This window comes from Pantherophis guttatus, chromosome 6, assembly GCF_059756535.1.
Source record: "Pantherophis guttatus breed Tessera chromosome 6, ASM5975653v1, whole genome shotgun sequence".
Lineage (NCBI taxonomy): Eukaryota > Metazoa > Chordata > Lepidosauria > Squamata > Colubridae > Pantherophis > Pantherophis guttatus.
Window position 1 is genome coordinate 79,604,685 of NC_142068.1, and position 19,686 is coordinate 79,624,370.

Consider the following 19,686-nt stretch of genomic DNA (forward strand, 5'->3'; position numbering starts at 1 on the left):
GACAAGAGACTACATAATGAAACCCGTTGCCTGGCGGTTTCCTCAGTGGGGCAAAAAAAAAAAAAAAAAAGAAGTCAGATCAGCCTCTCCAACTTTCCGCGAGTCATTCCCGGAAGCTGTTCTCGGGGAGCGGTTTGGACTCTCCTGCTCCGCACTGGGGGGAAAGCGAGGAGTTTAGGCAAGAGCCCTGCGCGTTTCTTCCCTTTTTTTTTTTTTTTTGCAACGCAGCTTTTCTCTCCGACCGGCGCCGTTTCTCCAGCGGAAGATCGCGGGGGAGAGAAGCGCGCTTTCCTCCCGCAGAGCATCCTGAGCGGCGGAGAGAAAACGCGACGGAGCTGGGAAGTAGGTTTGATTTAGGAGCTCCATCTTGCTGTTTGGAAACGCTCGTGGTCCGATCCACGGCATAGTAACTGCGTGCCTCTCCGCTCCAGTTTCTTCAGTAAACCCCCGTGGCTTGTTTTGGTGTCCTACCCAGAACCCAACTCACAAACCACAAGGTGGAGGGGTCAATCTAAGCGATGCCATGGTTGTGTGCACAATCCTGGCTTAACCCGCAGCATGGTCTTGTGTGTTTCCTCTGCTCTAGTTTCTTCAGTAAACCATGGTTGGTTGGTTGGTTGATTAGTTGGTTTGGTTGGATGGTTATGTTTTGTTTGTTTGGTTGGTTGGTTTGTTTGGCTGGTTGATTGGTTGGTTTGGTTGGTTTGGGTTGGTTGGTTGGTTTGGTTTGGTTGGTTTGGGTTGTTTGGTTGGTTGGGTTGGGTTGGTAGGATGGGTGGGTGGTTGGTTTGGTTTGGGTTGTTTGGTTTGGGTTGGTTGATTGTTTGGGTTGGTTGGTTGTTTGGTTTGGTTGATTGGTTGGTTGGATTGGGTTGGTTGGTTGGTTTGGTTTGGTTGGTTGGTTGGTTGGTTGGTTTGGTTGGTTTGGGTTGTTTGGTTGGTTTGAGTTGTTTGGTTGGTTGGGTTGGGTTGGGTGGGTGGGTGGTTTGGGTGGTTTGGGTTGGTTGATTGTTTGGGTTGGTTGGTTGTTTGGTTTGGTTGGTTGATTGTTTGGTTTGGTTGGTTGATTGGTTGGGTTGGGTTGTTTGGTTGGTTTGGGTTGTTTGTTTGTTTGGTTGGTTGGGTTGCTTTGGGTTGGTTGGTGGGTTGGGTTGGTAGGGTGGGTGGGTGGGTGGTTTGGTTTGGGTTATTTGGGTTGGGTTGGTTGATTGTTTGGTTTGGGTTGGTTGTTTGGTTGTTTGGTTTGGTTGTTTGGTTGGGTGGTTTGGGTTGGTTTGGGATGGGATGGGATGGGTTGGGTTGGTAAGTTGGGTGGGTGGGTGGGTGGGTTGGGTCGGGTTAGTAGGTTGGTTGGTTGGTTTGGTGTCACACCCAGAACCCCACACCCCAAACCTCATGGTAGAGGGTGAACCTCATGGTGGAGATCATACTATGGTTCTTGCAGGAGTAAACTCGGCCAATGGCTAGATCAGCTAGAAGGTGTGTGTAAGCGATGATCCACATCTCTGTCTCTTTCCTTCTCCTTCAGTTGCTGCTGTGTGATTCAGGATGGGATCGAAACTCTCCGTGGATGATTCTGTCTGTGTCGTCATAGTTGGAGGCGGCTTCGGAGGGATGGAAGCTGCCCGCCTCCTGCAGGAATGGGGGATCCCATTCATCTTGGTGGACATGAGAGATTCCTTCCATCACAATGTGGCTGCTCTGCGGGCTTCTGTACAGTATGGTAACTTTTTGTGTTGGGATTTCCTTCATTTCTCTTGAGCTGTCTTTTCCCCCAACTTGGGACTTATCTGGATATATTGAATTATAACCTGCTTTGATTCTAATATGTTTGTAACTGCAGAGATCTGGAAGACACCAGCTGGTGAAAAGTTTGTTTTAGGAATAGTTGGATAATCTCCGGCTTCATGGGATTGATTTGATGGTTCTCCAAATGTTGGGAAAAACAAATAAAATATCAGGGCAAATTAAAGTAGCAAAGGCCCATTTATTTGTGTAGATTGGACCAGCGGTTCTCAAACTGGAATACTTATACCACTAGTAGGACTCAGAAGAAGTTACCTAGGTGGGACACGTTAATCATTTACTCTGGTTTTATTTATGCCTTGAAAGCTTAGCATAAATGTGCAAATATTGCAGATACATTTCTCATTAATATTGTTTGCTGTTATTACCAGACATTAATTGATGAGGTTTAAGATATGAAAATTTGAGAACCTGTAAACTTTAGATGTGTTAAAAGTTTTCTGTAGGTTCCTGACTCCTTGGTCTTTATGTACAATTAATTGATTCAATTTTCTATGCATAATTTTGTAGGATTTGCAAAAAAGACCTTTATCTCCTTCTCTGAGACCTTCAGAGAGAGTTTCCAGCAGGGAAAAGTAGTTGGGATTGATTTGGAGAAACATCAAGTGCTACTGAACGATGGCAAAGTGAGTGCCTTTAAATTAAATGCGTTAATTGTGAAAGAATACACAACTGCAGCTTCATTCTAATATTTTTTCTTAGGTGCTTTCATTTTCTCACCTGATCCTGGCCACCGGGAGTGAAGGGCCTTTTCCTGGGAAGTTTAATGAACTTGTTAATATGGAGATGGCTATTCAGGCTTATGAGAACATGGTCAAGGAGGTGGGTATGATTGGTAGAAGTGAAAGGAGTGTCCTTTGCTTACTTTTGTTTTCCTGTGAAGTGTGTATTAGTAAATTTCTTGGTAGGGACCATCTGTGGCTGGTTTATGGTATTTATATAATGCTTATTATTCATTCCAATAATTTTTTGGTTTAGGAATATATTTTTAAAACTATGACTTGGGCTTTCAAATTAGCCAACTCATCACATTTGCCAGGCAGATAAGAATCTTGGTCTGTAGTTAAGATTGCTAAAGAGCCTTAGTAGTACAGGGGTTTAAGGCACCCTGTTATTAAGCTGGTTATTAAGACCAGCTGCCTGCAATTACTGCAGGGTTCGAATCTCGCCAAGGCTCAAGGTTGACTCAGCCTTCCATCCTTTCTAAGGTAGGTAAATTGAGGACCCAGTTGTGGGGGCAATAAGCTGACTTTGTATAAATATACAAAAGGATGAAGGCTATTGCTTAGCGCATTGTAAGCCACCCTGAGTCTTCGGAGAAGGGCGGCATATAAATCAAATTAAAAAACAAACAAACATATTAGTAATATTATTACTGCTACTATTATAAGAAGTTTAACTGGTCTTCTGCCCACCTCACTTGGAAATCTGCCCTTTTTTCCATCGGTTTATAAAATATCCTTTCCTGTTCTCAAAACAGCCTTTTTAGTGGCATCCATAAAAAAGGATTAGAAATAGGATTTTTTTTTTTAAGTGGGAGCATTACTATGATGACTGAAGGTCACATAAAACATATTAATTGCATGGGAAAGAGAATGGTTACTTAAATTAATTACAATGTTTTTAATTACAATGTAATTACAATGTTTGCTAACTTGGAGATAAATTATTTTGAATGAATTGCAGGCTATTTCTCAACACATGTAGCAGTGGTGGCTTCCTCCCGGTTCGGCCTGGTTCTCCCGAGCTGATAGCAGTGACAATATGATGTCACCGAACCGATTCTGCCCCCCTGCGCCCTCCCCTGCGTTATTCTTACCTTTTATTTGGCCCCACCCCCAATCTATTGCTGCCTCCTGAGTCCCAGCTGATGGCTAGAGGGAAAAAAACTGTTTAAACTTTTGCCGTAGGGCTTCAAAAGGCTGCCCTACAGCTGATCAGTGTTAAAAGAAAACAAATGGGTAGACCAGTGCCTGCAAAAATACATGAGTAGATCAGTGCCTGCAAAAATTAAATGGGTAGATCGGTACAGCTCTGCAAGCAGTTAAAAGCCTAGTAGACCAGTACCTCTGCTAAATCCTAAATAAATGTCACATGACCATCAAGCCACACCCACAGAACCAGTAGTAAAAAAATTTAGAACCCACCCCTGACATGTAGGTAGAACTATAGCAGAAGATTCTCTGTTGTTTCATAACAGAAGTCAAGAGTTCTGTAGTGCCTGAAATATTCTAGGAATTTAAACTGGGTAATGAAAATTCAGCTTAGAAAATGTATATAATCATTCAATTCATGTAATCATAACTCTGAACTAGGGACATCAAACTAAAAAAAAAAAAAAAGGTGACCAACCTAAATTTAATCTTGCATCATTATCCAGGGACATGTATATTTATCTTCATTCGTAAAAAATAAAATAAAATACAGGTCGTCCTCAACTTACGACCATTCCTTTAGTGACCCTTCTGACTTACAACACTGAAAAAAGTGACATGGCCATTTTTCACACTTACGACTGTTGCAGCATCCCCACGGTCACATGATCAAAATTCAGATGCCTGGTTCATATTTATGACGGTTGCAGTGTCCTGGGGTCATGTGATCAATTTCGCGACGTTTTGACAAGTCAATGGGGAAGCTGGATTCACTCAACAACCATGTTACTAATTTGAAAACGGCAGTGATGCACTTAACAACCGTAACAAATAGGGTCAAACAATAGAAATTTTGGGCTCAATTGTGGTTGCAAGTCGAGGACCACTTGTAAACTATACAAAATCCAAGAAAAGAAACAAAATCCAAAGCCAATATATCTAATTTTGCTCAACCTGGAAAACTCCGTGAGGCTGAGGTTGAGAAATTGCCAGCCGGGCAGGAAGGAAGGGTCAAGCAAGGGCCTAGCTTGGTATTCCTTGTGCAGTCACAAGTGACCTAAGCTTGACCTCCTGCAAGGTCCATGAAGCCTTATCTGGCCATTCCCAGGGGAAGGCAAGGGGAGATTCTTGTAATAGAAGTGGTAGATTATTAATAGAGTTACTGACTTTCGTTATTCATGAGTGGCTCTGGTTGTTTGCAGCTGACAGTAATCTATTTAAGGTGCCTGAAATCACTGAGTTTTTATTCTGTGTGAGTACATTTAGGTTTATATCAGTGGTGAAATTCAAATTTTTTTACTACTGGTTCTGTGGGCGTGGCTTGGTGGGCATGGCGTGGCTTGGTGGGCGTGGCAGGGGAAGAATATTGCAAAATCCCCATTCCCTCCCCACTCTTGGGGGAAGGATATTGCAAAATCCCCATTCCCTCTCCACTCCAGGGGCAAGGATATTGCAAAATCTCCATTCCCACCCCACTCTGGGGCCAGCCAGAAGTGATATTTGCTGGTTGTCTGAACTACTCAACATTTCCGCTACCGGTTCTCCAGAACCTGTCAGAACCTGCTAGATTTCACCCCTGCTTTATATCGTATCAGCATACTTCATTTATGCTGAAGATGCCACTTTGGTGTGTGGAAGTGAGGAAGACCAATTTTATTACTGACAAGCAGGGTGAAATATTATCCATCATATCAATTCCACTATTATCTCCAGTGTGACTATTGCCAGTTGGAGCCACTTTAAGATAGTCAAGATGTAAGTGTGACTACACAGAGACAGGTGTAATCTAATGCAATACGCCCCACCCCCTGTATTTGTTATATAGAGCATAATGCTTGCAGTTAGAATTTGTGAGAAAGCGCAGGTTAGACATATCCATTTGCCTTGGGATTTTTAGATCATGTGGTTGAACATAGAATAGATCATATATCCTGAATGAAGAAACAGACTTTTTGATCAGGGCTGCCAAGGATTTCTAAGTATCGGTTCTCTTTCTTAGTTAGAGAAAGTATCCCTATTGAAATAACTTCTCCAAAGTCATGTACCGTATTTTTCGGAGTATAAGATGCACCGGAGTATAAAACACAGCTTAGTTTTTGGGGAGGAAAATGGGGAGGGGGGAATCTTCCTACCAGGTATTCATCTGGCTAGCGTCCTTAGTCTGGTCAGCTTCAGCACATTAGTTTGCTGGTTTTTATTCCCTTGCTTGGGGATAAAAAAACAGCTTCTAAAGCACAGCTGATCTTTGGAGAGAGAAGCAATGAGAAAAGCAGGCAAACCACAGAGATTGCTTCACTCATTAGCGCCTCGTTAGGGCTGAAAAAAAGCTGAAGCACAGCTGAAAGTCGGAGGGAGCAGGCAAAGCCCGGAAGATAACTTCACTTGCTTCACTCACTAGAACCTAGTTGGGGCTGAAAAAAAGCTTCGAAAAAGCTACATTTGGAGTATAAGATGCACCCAAATTTTCAGCCTCTTTTAGGGGGGGGAAAGTGCGTCTTATACTCCAAAAAATACGGGTATGTATTATCTGAAGTAATGGAATCCTGAACAATATAACTCCATCTTGTTTTTTTTTCCTTTGGGTCTTAAAAGTTGGAAAAAGCTGAGCGGGTGGTAATCGTAGGTGGCGGATCTGCTGGGGTTGAAATGGCTGCAGAAGTTAAGACGACATATCCCAGCAAAGAGGTACGAAGTAACATCCTGTCACTCAGTCACTATGTTATTGTTTTGAAAGTTAAAATTCCTTGTTGTCCAGAGTCAACAGAGACTAAATGATCAGCTACAAACTCTTGAGTTGACAAAAAAATGGAATAGATTGGATGCATTTTTGAGATACTGCCAAATATCATACATGTATGAATTATATCAATTCAGTTTCTAAAGCTTCTCGACTTTTATAAAATCTTAGAATCTGTAATTTGGTATCCAATTGTGCTTGTCTGGAAATCTCTGTGGAGGCTAAATTTGTCTTTACATGTGAACTGCATGTGGTGTAAATGCCTTGTCAGAGCTTCAAAGGTTTGGGAAAATATACGGGAGAAAGCTGGGAGGGGAGGGGGGCAGCTATGTTGCCTGATCCAATTTGGGTTTTTTAGAATGTGAGAGGAGTGTAGTTTTATTTATCTATATTTCAAATTTGGAATCCACCCATTTCATTCACAGAGCAACTCTGAGCAGTATATAGTTCAAATCATAAAAACCATATAAAAGTCATTTTTCAATAGGAGGCCCTTAAGACAAGAATAGAATACTTGTTATTCTATTAAAATAACAAGAGTTGAAAAAGGATTTTAACAGAGTTGGAAGGGACCTTGTATGTCATCTAGCCTAACCACACACCCCGAAGCAGGAGACCTTACACCATTTCTGATAGATGGCAGTTCAGTCTCTTCTTGAAAGCCTCCAGTGATGAAGCTCCCACAACTTCTGAAGGCAACTTCTGTTCCATTGGTTGATTGTTCTCATGGTCAGAAAATTTCTCCTTATTTCCAGGTTGAATCTCTCCTTGTTCAGTTTCCATCCATTGTTCCTTGTCTGGCCTTCAGGTGCCTTGAAAAATAGCTTGACCCCTTCCTCTCTGTGGCAGCCCCTCAGATATTGGAACACTGCCATCATGTCTCCCCTGGTCCTTCTCTTCTCCTCAGTAGACTAGTCAGGCCCAGTTCCTGCAACCGTTCATTCTATGCTTTAGCCTCCAGTCCCCTAATCATCCTGGTTGCTCTTCCCTGCACTCTTTCTAGAGTCTCAACATCTTTTTTTATAGTGTGGTGTCCAAAACTGGATGCAGTATTCTAGGTGGTTGAGTGGTCTTCAAGGCAGGAGCCAATCCCAAGGTTGTGTGTGGAGCCCCATGTGATTCAGCAGAGCTAAGTCTCCAAACTCTTCCAAAAGGCCAGGAGAGTGGGAGGGATGCTGCTTCTTTTTTGGGGTGGGGAGTATATTCCCAAAGGGTGGGAATGACAGGCGAGAAGGCTGTCTTCCTACCCCCTTACTGTACTTCAACACCGTCTCACAATTTATTTACCAAACACTGACAACCAATTGTATTGTCATTTTTTCAACCACCTGAAAAGAGTGATCAGTAAAGACTAGGATAAAGTAGTTGACAAAAGCAAAAAACCGAGGCTGATTTGTGTTTAAAACTTGTGAATGCTTTTATCTGTACTTTGTTTTGGAATGGATAAATTTTCTGTGAACTCTCTTCCCTTTCAAATGTCTGGCTTGATAGATACATGCTATTCTTTAGGTGTCTGCATGCAACAATTTCTCTTCATTATTAGCCAAAAATATTTGGTAATAAATAGCAAAGACATAGTTTGCAATGTTGTCAGAACTTTCTTGCTTACTTTCAGACTTTTTGGAAACATCTGGTCAATGTAGAATAACAATAATTATTTCATGTGTTCTAGCTACATCTTTTTAAAAACTTTTTTTACTTTTGGTTTGCTCCTAGTTCTGGATTGATTACGGTCCTCAGCATGCCACCCAAGAGAGAAGTCTTAAAAAATATAGCTCCCCATATTTTAGGAGAGTTCTACCAGACTTACTTTCAAGTAAAAATTTGTAGGACTGGAGGCTAAAACTTAATAGATGTGAATGCTAATGTCCATTTTTCCTGCTATCCACTTTGCTAATTATTAGTGTAATTCTTGTGAGTAAACTGAATTATAAAGGGACCTGAATAAAGCTTCTCATTTAAGGCAGAAACATCCAATCCATTGTCTTTTTTGACTATTGGAATTTCTGGCCCATAACATTTAAGCTTCATCTCTTTACCAAAATGTTGCAGAATTTGATGGACATCTGAATTTAGCTTCAGGAAAAACACTAGCCGCCTCACAGTGAAGTTACACCACGGCATCTGGAAAATTACCGTACATGGCTTTCAATGGCAAAAAAAGGATCTACATAGTTGGCTGCGGAATTCTAGAAGTTGAAATCCAAACGTTTTTAAAGTTGCCAAGGTTGGCACCCCTGATCTACAATAATCTTGCAATATGGCAATGGGATGTTTGCTAAATAAATTTCACCAACTTGAACATATTAATATTTATGTTCTCAGGTCACACTTATTCATTCAAAAATGGCATTGGCAGATGACGGACTTCTTCCCAGAGTCAGGGAGGCAGTGAAGGAGACTCTTACACAGGAAGGAGTGCATCTCTTGTTGGGTATAGAATTTTGTTATTGGTCTAACATTTTTTTCAACGTCACTAAACCCTAAAGATGGCCTTTTCCAGGGATAGGGAACCTACATCAAGGTTGCCTGTCGCTGGAGGCTTTGATTTTTGCTGTGCATTTAAAGGGATATATACTGTATTTGGCCTAAAAGAACGTATCACTGACAGATTACCAGGGATTAGAGGCAGATTTATTTGACATTTTAAAAATTCTACTTTTAATACCTTGGTGAGATTAAAAAGAAAATAAACGTTTTGAGCCAAGGTTGAAATCTATCAGGTTCTGACAGGTTCTGACAGGTTCTGGAGAACCGGTAGCGGAAATTTTGAGCAGTTCGGAGAACCGGTAGCGGAAATTTTGAGCAGTTCGGAGAACCGGTAGCGGAAATTTTGAGTAGTTCGGAGAACCGGTAGCGGAAATTTTGAGCAGTTCGGAGAACCGGTAGCGGAAATTTTGAGCAGTTCGGAGAACCGGTAGCGGAAATTTTGAGCAGTTCGGAGAACCGGTAGCGGAAATTTTGAACAGTTCGGAGAAATGGTAGTGGAAATTTTGAGCAGTTTGGAGAACTGGTAGCGGAAATTTTGAGTAGTTCGGAGAACCGGCAAATGCCACCTCTGGCTGGAGATTTTGCAATATCCTTCCCCCAGGAGTGAGGAGGAATGCGGATTTTTCAGTAACCTTCCCCTGGAGTGGGGTGGGAATGGAGATTTTTCAGTATCCTTCCCCTGCCACACCCACCAAGCCACGCCCACAGAACCAGTAGTAAAAAAATTGGGATTTCACCACTGCTTTGAGCCTAAAGGCATAAAAAAAGACACGGGGCATACAAACAATATAGCTTGCACGTTATTGTCTACCTAAGATAGGATCTAGATATTTCTAGGCACATTAGTCAAACGTAATTACTGTAACTACTGTAGTGTGTTTAATGCGTTTGCTGCTGTACGTTTTATAGATTTGTAAGTTTATAGACTTGTAGGTCCATCTTCAAATCTAGGCATGTAATGTTTTCTGCATGATGAAAAATATCTCTTTTTAAAACTGGCCTGTACACGTTAGATGTTAAAGACCGGTTGGCAGTTCCATTTCATATGGATTGTGGGAGCCCAGGAAGAGATAAAAGTTCTTTAAGGAGTGGCAATGGCTATAATGTGCATGCTTGCACATGCTCTGAATACTTTTTCCCTGTTGAATTTCAATAACTGTACAGTCATTAGATGTCCTAGTAAACTGCCTTTACATTGATTTTTTTTTTCCAGGCGAAGTACTGTAAATTAGAAGGGCCATAGAACTGATTCGTTTTCCCTTTTTTCCCAATTTCATGACATTTATGCCCTCTTCTGCCTTTGATGATACATCAGGAAGATCAAATAGGGTACAGGTAGTCCTTGATTTAAAACAGTTCCCTTGGTGAGCAGTTCAGCGTTAAGAATGGCGCAGCAGACTAAAGTGCTGTTAAGTAGCACCAGCTGCCTGCAATTACTGCAAGTTCAAATCTCACCAGGCTCAAGGTTGACTCAGCCTTCCATCCTTTTGAGGTAGGTAAAATGAGGACCCGGATTGTGGGGGCAATAAGCTGACTTTGTATAAAAAAGAACACCGCTTAGGGAGGGGCCAAAAGCAGGTATATACAAAAGTATGAAGGCTATTGCTTAACGCATTGTAAGCTGCCCCGAGTCTCCGGAGAAGGGAGGCATATACATTGAATCAATCAATCAATCAATCAATCAATCAATCAATCAGAATGGCATCATGTTTTGCGATCTTCTGCAAGCAAAGTGGGGAAGCCAGACTCACTTAATTGCAGGGATTCACTTTAACGACTGTGGCCAGGAAGTTCATAAAACGGGCCAAAATGGGCATAATGGCTGCCTTGCTTAGCAAGAGTTTGGGATTCAATTGTGGCTGTAAGTCGAGGATTACCTGTAGTAGATAGCCCTGGATTCAAAACTTTCTCAGTTTTTTCATGATCACCTTTTTTCTTGCTTTGTCTAAGGCCAACAGAACTCATAATTGGCAATGCCTTGCCATCTACTTTTGCCATCCTAACAGGATAATCTAATCCACTGCTTTAATTTGAAGTGCATCAGCTAAAGCTGCTTGTTATATTTTGCATGAGTGAAGAGAAACAAATTGCTTTGCTTTATAATCAGGAGAGACAGACAGCATTAAAGGATGGAAAGCTGACTGTTTTTAATTAATAGAGAATTAAAATTAATCAACAAGCTCTTAAGTAATATCTTAAAGCCGAAGTGGGTATTATACCTTCAAAGTTCAGTGAAATGCAATGTCTGCTTTTTGGTTCCCCTAATAGATCAGAGAGTTTCTAATCTCCATATGCTGTATTTTAACCAATTCAAGGAGAACATGATGGTGGAGACTGATAAAGGTACAGAGGTTACTGCGGATCTGGTGATTCTGTGCACTGGAATAAAAATAAACTCTTCAGCATATAGCAGCGCATTCAGTAAGTTAATTTCCCCTTACCCTTATTCTGTCCACAAATTTCTTAATTTATGCAGTTTCCACATTCTATATTTCAAATCCTAGTTCTCATTCATCAATACTTCAGTAATTTTTAAAAATCTTTAATTTTAATACTGCAACCTTTTTAAACAAAGTTTGAAGAATATTCATAGGGTTGGCTCTTTCATGAAATAAGTAAGTTTTTTCATCACAGATATGTATGACATGGCAATATTATACGCATGTAGCTTGGTGTTAAATGCAATAAGGTTTAAGAGCCAGTTTGGTGTTGTGGTTAAGGCACCAAGCAGGAAAGCAAGAGACCAGGAGTTCAAGTTCCACTTTAGTCAGCTGGTTAAACATTCTCTCAGGATAAAAGAGGAGGAAGGTATTGGATGTTTGCCGCTTTGAGTTATTTGTACAAATAATAAAAAGCGGGATACAAATAAATAAAAGCATTTACTTGAGCAGATGTATGTATGTATGTATGTATGTATGTATGTATGTATGTATGTATGATGCATGGTCGTAGGGTATAAAACAAGCATGGTGATCTTTGTTTAAATAGATATGCTAATTGTGATTCATGATCCAACCCATTTTTCAAAATTGAGGCTTCCACCGAATAAAGTAGGAAAACATAAAATAACCGCCATAACCATTTTATGTGTATCTCAGGCTTCCTTTTGTTTGGAATACAAATAGGGTATTTTTTTAATACTACAAAATCAAAAGAACGATGACCCATGCAATACCAGTACATGTAGCTTTTTGCTAGCCTTTGACATTTATAGATGATTTCCTTGTGTCCGTGCTTAGGAGACCAGCTGGCAAATAATGGTGCTTTGAAAGTGAATGACTACCTTCAGGTTGTGGGATATGACAACATCTATGCCATTGGTGACTGCACAGATGTGAAAGAACCAAAGTTGGCGTATCATGCTCAGCTCCATGCAAACGTTGTGGTGACCAATATTATCAACAGCCTGACTCAGAAGCCTCTGAAAACCTATAAACCAGGTCAGACTATGAATTACATCTTTAGTGCCTTTCTGAAGTGTACATCCTTAACTAAAATGCAACAAGTATTTCCCCGTATCTAAATCTAAATCCAATTCTAATAGTATTTTGAAGCTAATATCGCAGACAGATAATTAGATCTGGTACACTCTTGTGTTGTTGTTTTGTACAATATTTTTTTTCAATCTGTTTCCTAATCAGGATGGATGTTGTATTGGAAAATAGAATAATCAATACGTAAACCAATTGTTGGCATGGATTAGTATACTCTACAGTGTTTTACTCAGTATTTATATAACCGCACTGCTATTTACTGAAATACTCAATTATAAATAGCATGTAGCAATTTTTTTAAAAAAAAGCAACATGCTCCCTGGAAATACCTTCTAAGTTTCTAAAGAGAAAATTAAAATAATTAATACAAACACTAAAGTAATACAAGTACTGTTGGTGCTTCAGTCTAATATTAGGAGCCCCGGTGGCGCAGCAGACTAAAGCACTGTTATTAACATCAGCTGCCTGCAATTACTGCAAGTTCAAATCTCACCAGGCTCAAGGTTGACTCAGCCTTCCTTTCTAAGGTAGGTAAAATGAGGACCCAGACTGTGGGGGCAATAAGCTGACTTTGTATAAATATACAAAAGTATGAAGGCTATTGCTTAACGCATTGTAAGCCGCCCTGAGTCTCCTGAGAAGGGCGGCATATAAATCAAACCAATATATATATATAAATTAGGCTTGATTAATACTTTTCAGGAAATTACACAAGCTTTCCAACTGTGGAAACTGAGTTACTATAGCCAAATGTACTCTGGCGAGTCCAGATGCCGAGACAGATAACATTTTGTTTCTTCTTTTGTAAATAATCTTGTGATTCCTCTTTAGGATCGCTTACCTTCCTGATCTCCCTGGGAAGTAATGATGGAGTGGGACAAATCAATGAATACTATGTAGGACATCTTTTAGTGACTGTTCTCAAAAGTAAAGATCTTTTCATTTCAAAAAGTTGGAAGAAGATGCATCAGCACATGCCATGCTAGAAAAGGAACTGCTATAAACAAAAACAGAACTGATGGTACCTGTGATGAATTAGTAATGTGTATTTTGCCTCTATTAAATCATAATTACCTTTAGGAAACTAAGCATAAAACCTAGATTGTATCAGTAGACCTTGGCAGAAACTGTATTTCACATTAGACTTTGGAGTTGGTTTGTATGTTGTTAATTAGCTAACATGGATATGGTAAAATTGATATGAATTAAATTTTGAATGGAAGAATTGATTATCATGCAAGTGTAGAACTCAAAACAAAGTTTAGGCTCAGAATTTTTCAATCCCAGATATATTTACACAGTGCACACATATTGGTGTGCTATGGCCTGTATAAGCACTCTTAAATGTTCTTTAGCACTTTAATTCAAATGCTTATGGGAAAAGAGTTAATGATGGGGAAAAATACCTGTGCCCTTAAGGTTGAGGAAAAAATAGAGCTGTAACTAGCACTGAATATACTATTAAGGGGCCTCCCTGTGCTAAACCAGTATTCTGTACAATAGTATTTAATTGTCCTTCCTTCCTTCCCTTCCAGTCCTTTCCTCTCCATCATTTATTCTTGCAAGATTCTCTAATATTTGCTTGTACTAGTAAAGTTGAAGAGATCAAAGCCAGTCTTGCAGAGCTCCCCCTTCCTTTGGTAAATACTAATTGCAATGTTGAATTTGAGAATATTAACAGAACCGTCGTCTTCTTCCAAGAAACGTCTTACTTCTGAAGCCACTTTAAATTTTTATGGAAACGAACAAGAATAATATGCTCAAGGTTAAAGTTTTAAAAAAGCATGATGCTATTTTTTTTATCAAAACAAATAAGATGAAATATTTTTCAGCAATTACAGGTCATTCTGGGATAAAACAGTAAAGCACCAAGTGAGTCAAAATTATCTTCTCCATCATGGAACATAGACACAACATAAAGATTTCTAACTACCAGTGGGAAAATAAAGGGAAGCAAACAATCCACATTTTTCAATTGATGGATGCACTGAATTGTTTGCTACTCTATAATGAGATTATTATTTTTTTTTTAAAAAAAGGTCTAAACTAAAATAACTTGAGACATTAAAATGTAGTGAACTGGGAAAATAATTTCTTGGGGAAGATACAAAATGTAGAGGGCCTAAAGCATGATATATCTGCAGCTCAAACTCTCTCAAACAATTCCCCCCTTTCTCCCTCAATAACAAAAGCCCTCCACCCATCACAAAACTTCAAAGCTACTCACATATTCCGTCCTCACAATATTTTAAAAATAAAACCCACTTCTAATTCCCATTCCTACTCATATTCATGTTGAAAAATAAATTTTCATTTGGCTTCTGTTACTACTTTGCGTCTAGTTTTGCCATCTCTTGCACATAGATGCCAATGCTCTCACTGTCAAAAAGCAGGAAGTAAATGTTCTTCAAGGAAGAAGGGCTGGAGTCATCAAAATGGGAAGAAATGGCTTTCAGAGTCACCTGGGCTGCAGTCTGTTTTGGAAAACAATTTCTAAACAAAGAAGGAAAGTTTGTAATTAATGTTCAGTAGCAAAACATTAAGTCTTAAATGTTATAACAATATATAATTGTTATATATTGTAAGTAAGTAACTAATAAGCTGAATCTTACTTGGGATACTCACTCTAGTTTTCCATAAATTTATTGGGCTCAATGCCAAGTAATGTACAGATTCATCCCTCTAGGGTAGATAATTTAAGGCAAAATTTCAGGCCATCCAATTGTAACAGCACTCAAAAGAAAGATGTTAGTGCGGACTGACTGGTAAAAAGCAGAGATGTTGGGAAAAAATGCTGGCAAATAATCCAGTCAATCCAGTCAAATATAAGGTGGGAAAATGGAAAATTTGAGTTTAAGACAAGTAGATCAAAGTAATTATTGGTGCATGATAAAAAATAAAGGTTTCCCCTTTAAAGTCATGTCTGACTTTAGAGGGTGGTGCTCATCTCCGTTTCTTAGCCGAGGGAGCAGCGTTGTCCAAAGAGAGCTACATGGCCATGTGGCCAGCAAGACTATTTGCTGAGGTGCATGGAACACAGTTACCTTCCCACTAAGTGATACCTATTTATCTACTTGCATTTGCATGCTTTCAAACTGCTAGGTGGATAGGAACTGGGACAAGTAACAGGAATTTGCCCCGTTGTGAGGCACTTGAGTCTTGAACATGGGCTGTCAGTTTTCCAGCTGACAGGCTTAGTGTCTTTAACTGTTGAGCCACCACTTCGGAAAGGCAGATGCAATCAAAATAATGTGATCAAAAAGAGTTTCCATAAAATACTCCTACATGAGCCTATTGGGCCCCAAAGTTTCAAATACAAGATGAAACAAAGCAAACATAGCAATTGTTATGGTAATATGGTACCCAAAAAATCACCTACTAAATAGCTATATATCATGCAGTATAGGGATTTTACATGGTGTATGAGAGATTTATGCTGGCAAGCCTACCAGCTATTTCCTTAAATATGCCATAAAATGTTAATTTGTGCCAACAAACGTATGCCAATAGAAGATATCTGCAGTTTGGATGATAGTTCTTCCCTGGAAACCTGACGGCTGTTTTAAATATCACATACAAAACCATCCTAGACTGACATATATATTTCAATTAGATGTTATAAGACCAGGTGTTACCAGCTATTTTCTTAAATGTATCCCAAAAGGAATGTTCTTAAATGTATCCCAAAAGGAATGTACTAATTCTATTAAGAGATTTATATAGTAAATACCTGCCACTGGGAAAAGGTGGAAAAGCCACAGACTTCAGCTTCTTATCTTCAGCAGCAGTTAAACAGTTCTTTATTGTCTCCTCCAGTTGTTCTTCACATTTGTCTGAACCCCACTGTGGGATGTGACAGTGAATGACAAATTTTGCTGCTAGACCAGTAGCCTGACCGAGAGCAGCTGAAGGGGGAAAATGGGTCTATTACTTTTGGCAGAACTATGTAATTTATATACTACTATATTTCTCTTTCCCATAACCTTCATTTGGGCATCACAGGACAAAAATTTTCAAACCAAGGTACCTCAAATAGGCTAATTTACAGAATGTATCCAAAATCTGGGAACCATCACTCCCATGAAATTGACAAATTGTATAAAACCTTTTATGACAAAATGGTCATAAAACAGTTTATGACATAATACAAAATGTCATAAAACATTTCCTGTGCTGAGGTTTGTGCTATCCAGTTCAACATGGGCTATTTTCAAAGCAGATCCACCTCTGAACGTACTTTTCCACTTCTCCAGGGAAGGCAGCACATTAGAAGTCCTGTCATTGTCAAAGGCATTGAGAAATCTGGTAAGGGAATATGTCTGAAAAGATGAGGCAACGAGGTTCATCTTTAAAGCATCACTATTACTTTTCCAGCAAAGCTTAAGATATGGAGCTGGACCCTTTGCCATTCAATTCCCCATCCTGCACTGACTTTTTCATCAGGAACATATTTATTCATTTAAAACATTTGGATGGCTGCCCAACTTAAAACCAAACTGAGTGGCTCATAACTAAAGAATAAAACTATATATATAAGCGATAAAAACATAAAAGCAATAACCCCTACCCCAAAACCCAGAAAAACTTGGTACTGTATTATAAGCATTTTTCCCAATGTACTCCACATTTTCCTCTCACTCCAACCTTACCACTTCCCAATCCTTTGGGGGGTGGGGGGGAGAGGAAAGCTGGCTCTTAAGTACTTTCCAGAAGGTTAATAGGATAGGAGGCTGCTAGAATTCCTTTGGATAAGAGTTGAAATGGAAAAGGCACATTCTAGGTCCCTCAAGAAGGCAACATTTAGAGGAAGAGACCTGAGTGTGCCTGTCTTATTCAACCTGCTGAGATGGGCTGACAGTCGGAGAGAGATAGTCCTGCAAATAAATGGGTTCTGGGCCACGTAGGACTTTAAAAATGATAAACGGCACCTTGAATTGCAGCCAGGAGTCGGTGCAGCTTGTGCAATGGGTGTAATGTGGTTTAAGAGCCAATACAGCTTGTGGTGTAATGCAAGTGAAATGTATGGGTGGTTGTGCACATTGCTGCATGAAAGATCAACAAGGCAAAGGTTGCTGATTTGGCTTCAATTTCTACTTTTTGGGTTAACTTTGGAATAGGGACTCCCATGCAACAGTGAAGAGAATTCTGCAATTTCAGAATTAGGAGTAAAGGCTGACACTTCTTGTACTTCCAGGATGGAGGCCCCATGTATAAATTAGGGATGCAGAATTTTTTTAAACCTTGCCTTCATGCTTTTCAAAGTGGAAAAGGAGGAACTATAAAATAAAAATAAATTGGCTTAATTGATTTTATCCTAGCCATCAAGCAAAATCACTCCATCATTGTTTATATAATAAGGGCTCTGACATTTCAGTTTGCCTATATGCTAATGCAGTCCCCAACTTGTTTGGCTTGGTGGCCCGGCGGGGTTGGGGGAGAGGGGATAGTTCCTTGTAAGTAGCAGGTATGCATGTGACAGCGTGTGCAGGTCCTTTTGCGTGAGTGGTGAGTACCTGCGCCCGCCATTTATGCAAAGGAAGTTTTGCATGTGAGCAGAAGTGGCTGCCACTCACGCAAGGGGAGCTTCGTGTGCGAGCCCAATACGGCTGCCGCTCCTGTGGGGGCAGCTTTGTGCATGAGGGCAAGCAGCCACCGCTCGCGCAAGGGGAGCTTCGCACATGAGCAATGAGGGCAAGCAGCCACCACTCGTATGAGGGGAGCTTTGTGCACATGCATGCTGCCTGGTAGTGGGCCATGGTCCACGGGTTGGGGACCTTTGTGCTAATGGATGGACTGTCATTTTTTTTTTAATGTGGGAGAGAATTAAATGTTCCTTTTTCTTGCTGAAATGGATGTATTTGAGGTTAACACTACCCCCACTGACTTTATTGCCATTACCCGAGAACCAATTTGAAACTGAAGATGTTCAAATATCAAGTCTAATTTTTTTTGTATGTAATCCTTCTTTTTCACCCAGAGTCATCCAAAAAAATGCTTCTCTCAAATGCTAAAGCATCTTTTATATTAATTAATGCCCTAATAAAGGCATTACCCACTTACTTTGCACTGATTTTTTCCCACAGGCTGGTATTTTTAAAAATGTGACTAAAATAGTTTTTACATAATTAACGAAGATCTTACCTTCCGTGACTTCCAAAGGTCCCTGTGATTTACGAAGTTCCTTTACCGTTTCTAAGAACTCTTTACCACCAGCTTTTTCCAATGCTTTGCCTGACCAAAAGGAAAAGAAAGGAAGGTATGTTTCTATTGCAGTTCTTAACAGGTCTTTATGTATATATGCAGAGGTGCAGATTCAAACTGAATGGTCAGTCATTACTTTGGAATGGATTCTCTCATTAGTTTTCTTTTATCATTGACGGTCAATAAAATATTTATCCTCTGTGCCTTATGAATATATATAAATGATGATTACTGATGCTACTGTGTATAGAAAACCAGCATTGAGCAGCGTAACCTACAATAGGACAATGTTGAAAGAAGCCTTAAATGCAGTAACGTTAACTTGATTTATTTCTCCAAATTGGGTATGTATTTTAAATACTGGAGAAAAGAGAATTAAAACAAGAAAAAAATTGCTAACAATGAAGATGAACAATAGTATCTTAAAAGCTTTTATACATGTATAAAATTTATAACATTCCAGTGGAACTTAGAAGCATATATATAACATATTTTAGTTGTCTATAATACTTTCTAGAACAATTACATTTCCTACTTTAACTCTGATCAAAAAGTTTAAAAAATAACAGATTTGGTAATTCCTACAGGAAAAAAATTATTATTCAGACGTTTCAAGTATTTCCATTTGCTTCAAAATAATTTTAGACTTACCTACTTCCTCTTTGAGGTCTATTTCACCAGTAGTTGGATGCACAATACCTTCTACTTTCATTGAACCAATATGGTTGATGTCACTTTGTGTCAGAGATAACTGCAAAATGCCAATGCAACAGGAGCAAAAACAAAAAGTAAAAACAAACAAACCTAAGTTTGAGGATTATGAACTACTGAAACTAGACTCCAAGAAACTTGTTATAAAAGTCTCATAAAAAAACCTTGTTCCCAACATGTCATCTAGAAATAAGGACATCATTATCCTTCTTTCATGAACTTGTTTTCACTTTTTTCAATTATTTGTAATTTTATTAGATATCAAATATATCCATCCCATAACTTGGGGTTGGCAATATCTTTAATTAGTTCTGAACAGTATGAAATCCTTCCTTCATGTAAATTATTTAAATTAAATAATTTACATGAAGGA

At 39.4% G+C, this 19,686-nt stretch overlaps 2 protein-coding genes and 1 long non-coding RNA gene across 6 annotated transcripts in view; 2 read left to right on the forward strand and 1 right to left on the reverse strand.

Annotated features, from left to right (window-relative positions):
• Positions 1-14,427, forward strand: AIFM2 (AIF family member 2, ferroptosis suppressor). Of its 3 annotated transcripts, none has more exons than XM_034438627.3 (9): positions 1-342; positions 1,529-1,723; positions 2,317-2,432; positions 2,509-2,628; positions 6,273-6,365; positions 8,743-8,851; positions 11,176-11,328; positions 12,147-12,347; positions 13,233-14,427. In XM_034438627.3, the coding sequence occupies exons 2-9, from the start codon at positions 1,549-1,551 to the stop codon at positions 13,385-13,387; spliced, it is 1,122 nt and encodes a 373-aa protein (XP_034294518.2). In that variant the 5' UTR covers positions 1-342; positions 1,529-1,548; the 3' UTR covers positions 13,388-14,427. The 3 variants fall into 3 exon arrangements, with proteins under 3 accessions (XP_034294518.2, XP_034294516.2, XP_034294519.2); XM_034438625.3 differs by having other exon boundaries at positions 77-346; XM_034438628.3 differs by lacking the exon at positions 1-342 and having other exon boundaries at positions 1,529-1,718.
• MACROH2A2 (macroH2A.2 histone) overlaps positions 14,168-19,686 on the reverse strand; it is a 19,679-nt gene continuing 14,160 nt past the window's right edge. For both annotated transcript variants that reach the window (XM_034438629.3, XM_034438630.3), the window contains exons 6-9: positions 19,254-19,353; positions 18,543-18,632; positions 16,132-16,306; positions 14,168-14,894 (exon numbers count right to left, since the gene is read on the reverse strand). In XM_034438629.3, coding sequence (XP_034294520.1) covers positions 14,729-14,894; positions 16,132-16,306; positions 18,543-18,632; positions 19,254-19,353 — 531 coding nt within the window. In that variant the 3' untranslated portion in view covers positions 14,168-14,728. The remainder of the gene's footprint in view (positions 14,895-16,131; positions 16,307-18,542; positions 18,633-19,253; positions 19,354-19,686) is intronic.
• The window catches only part of LOC117677985 (uncharacterized), a 4,990-nt gene continuing 1,922 nt past the window's right edge, over positions 16,619-19,686 (forward strand). Inside the window, exons 1-2 of the long non-coding RNA XR_004594873.3 lie at positions 16,619-16,706; positions 18,561-19,631. This is a non-coding gene — a long non-coding RNA (uncharacterized LOC117677985). The remainder of the gene's footprint in view (positions 16,707-18,560; positions 19,632-19,686) is intronic.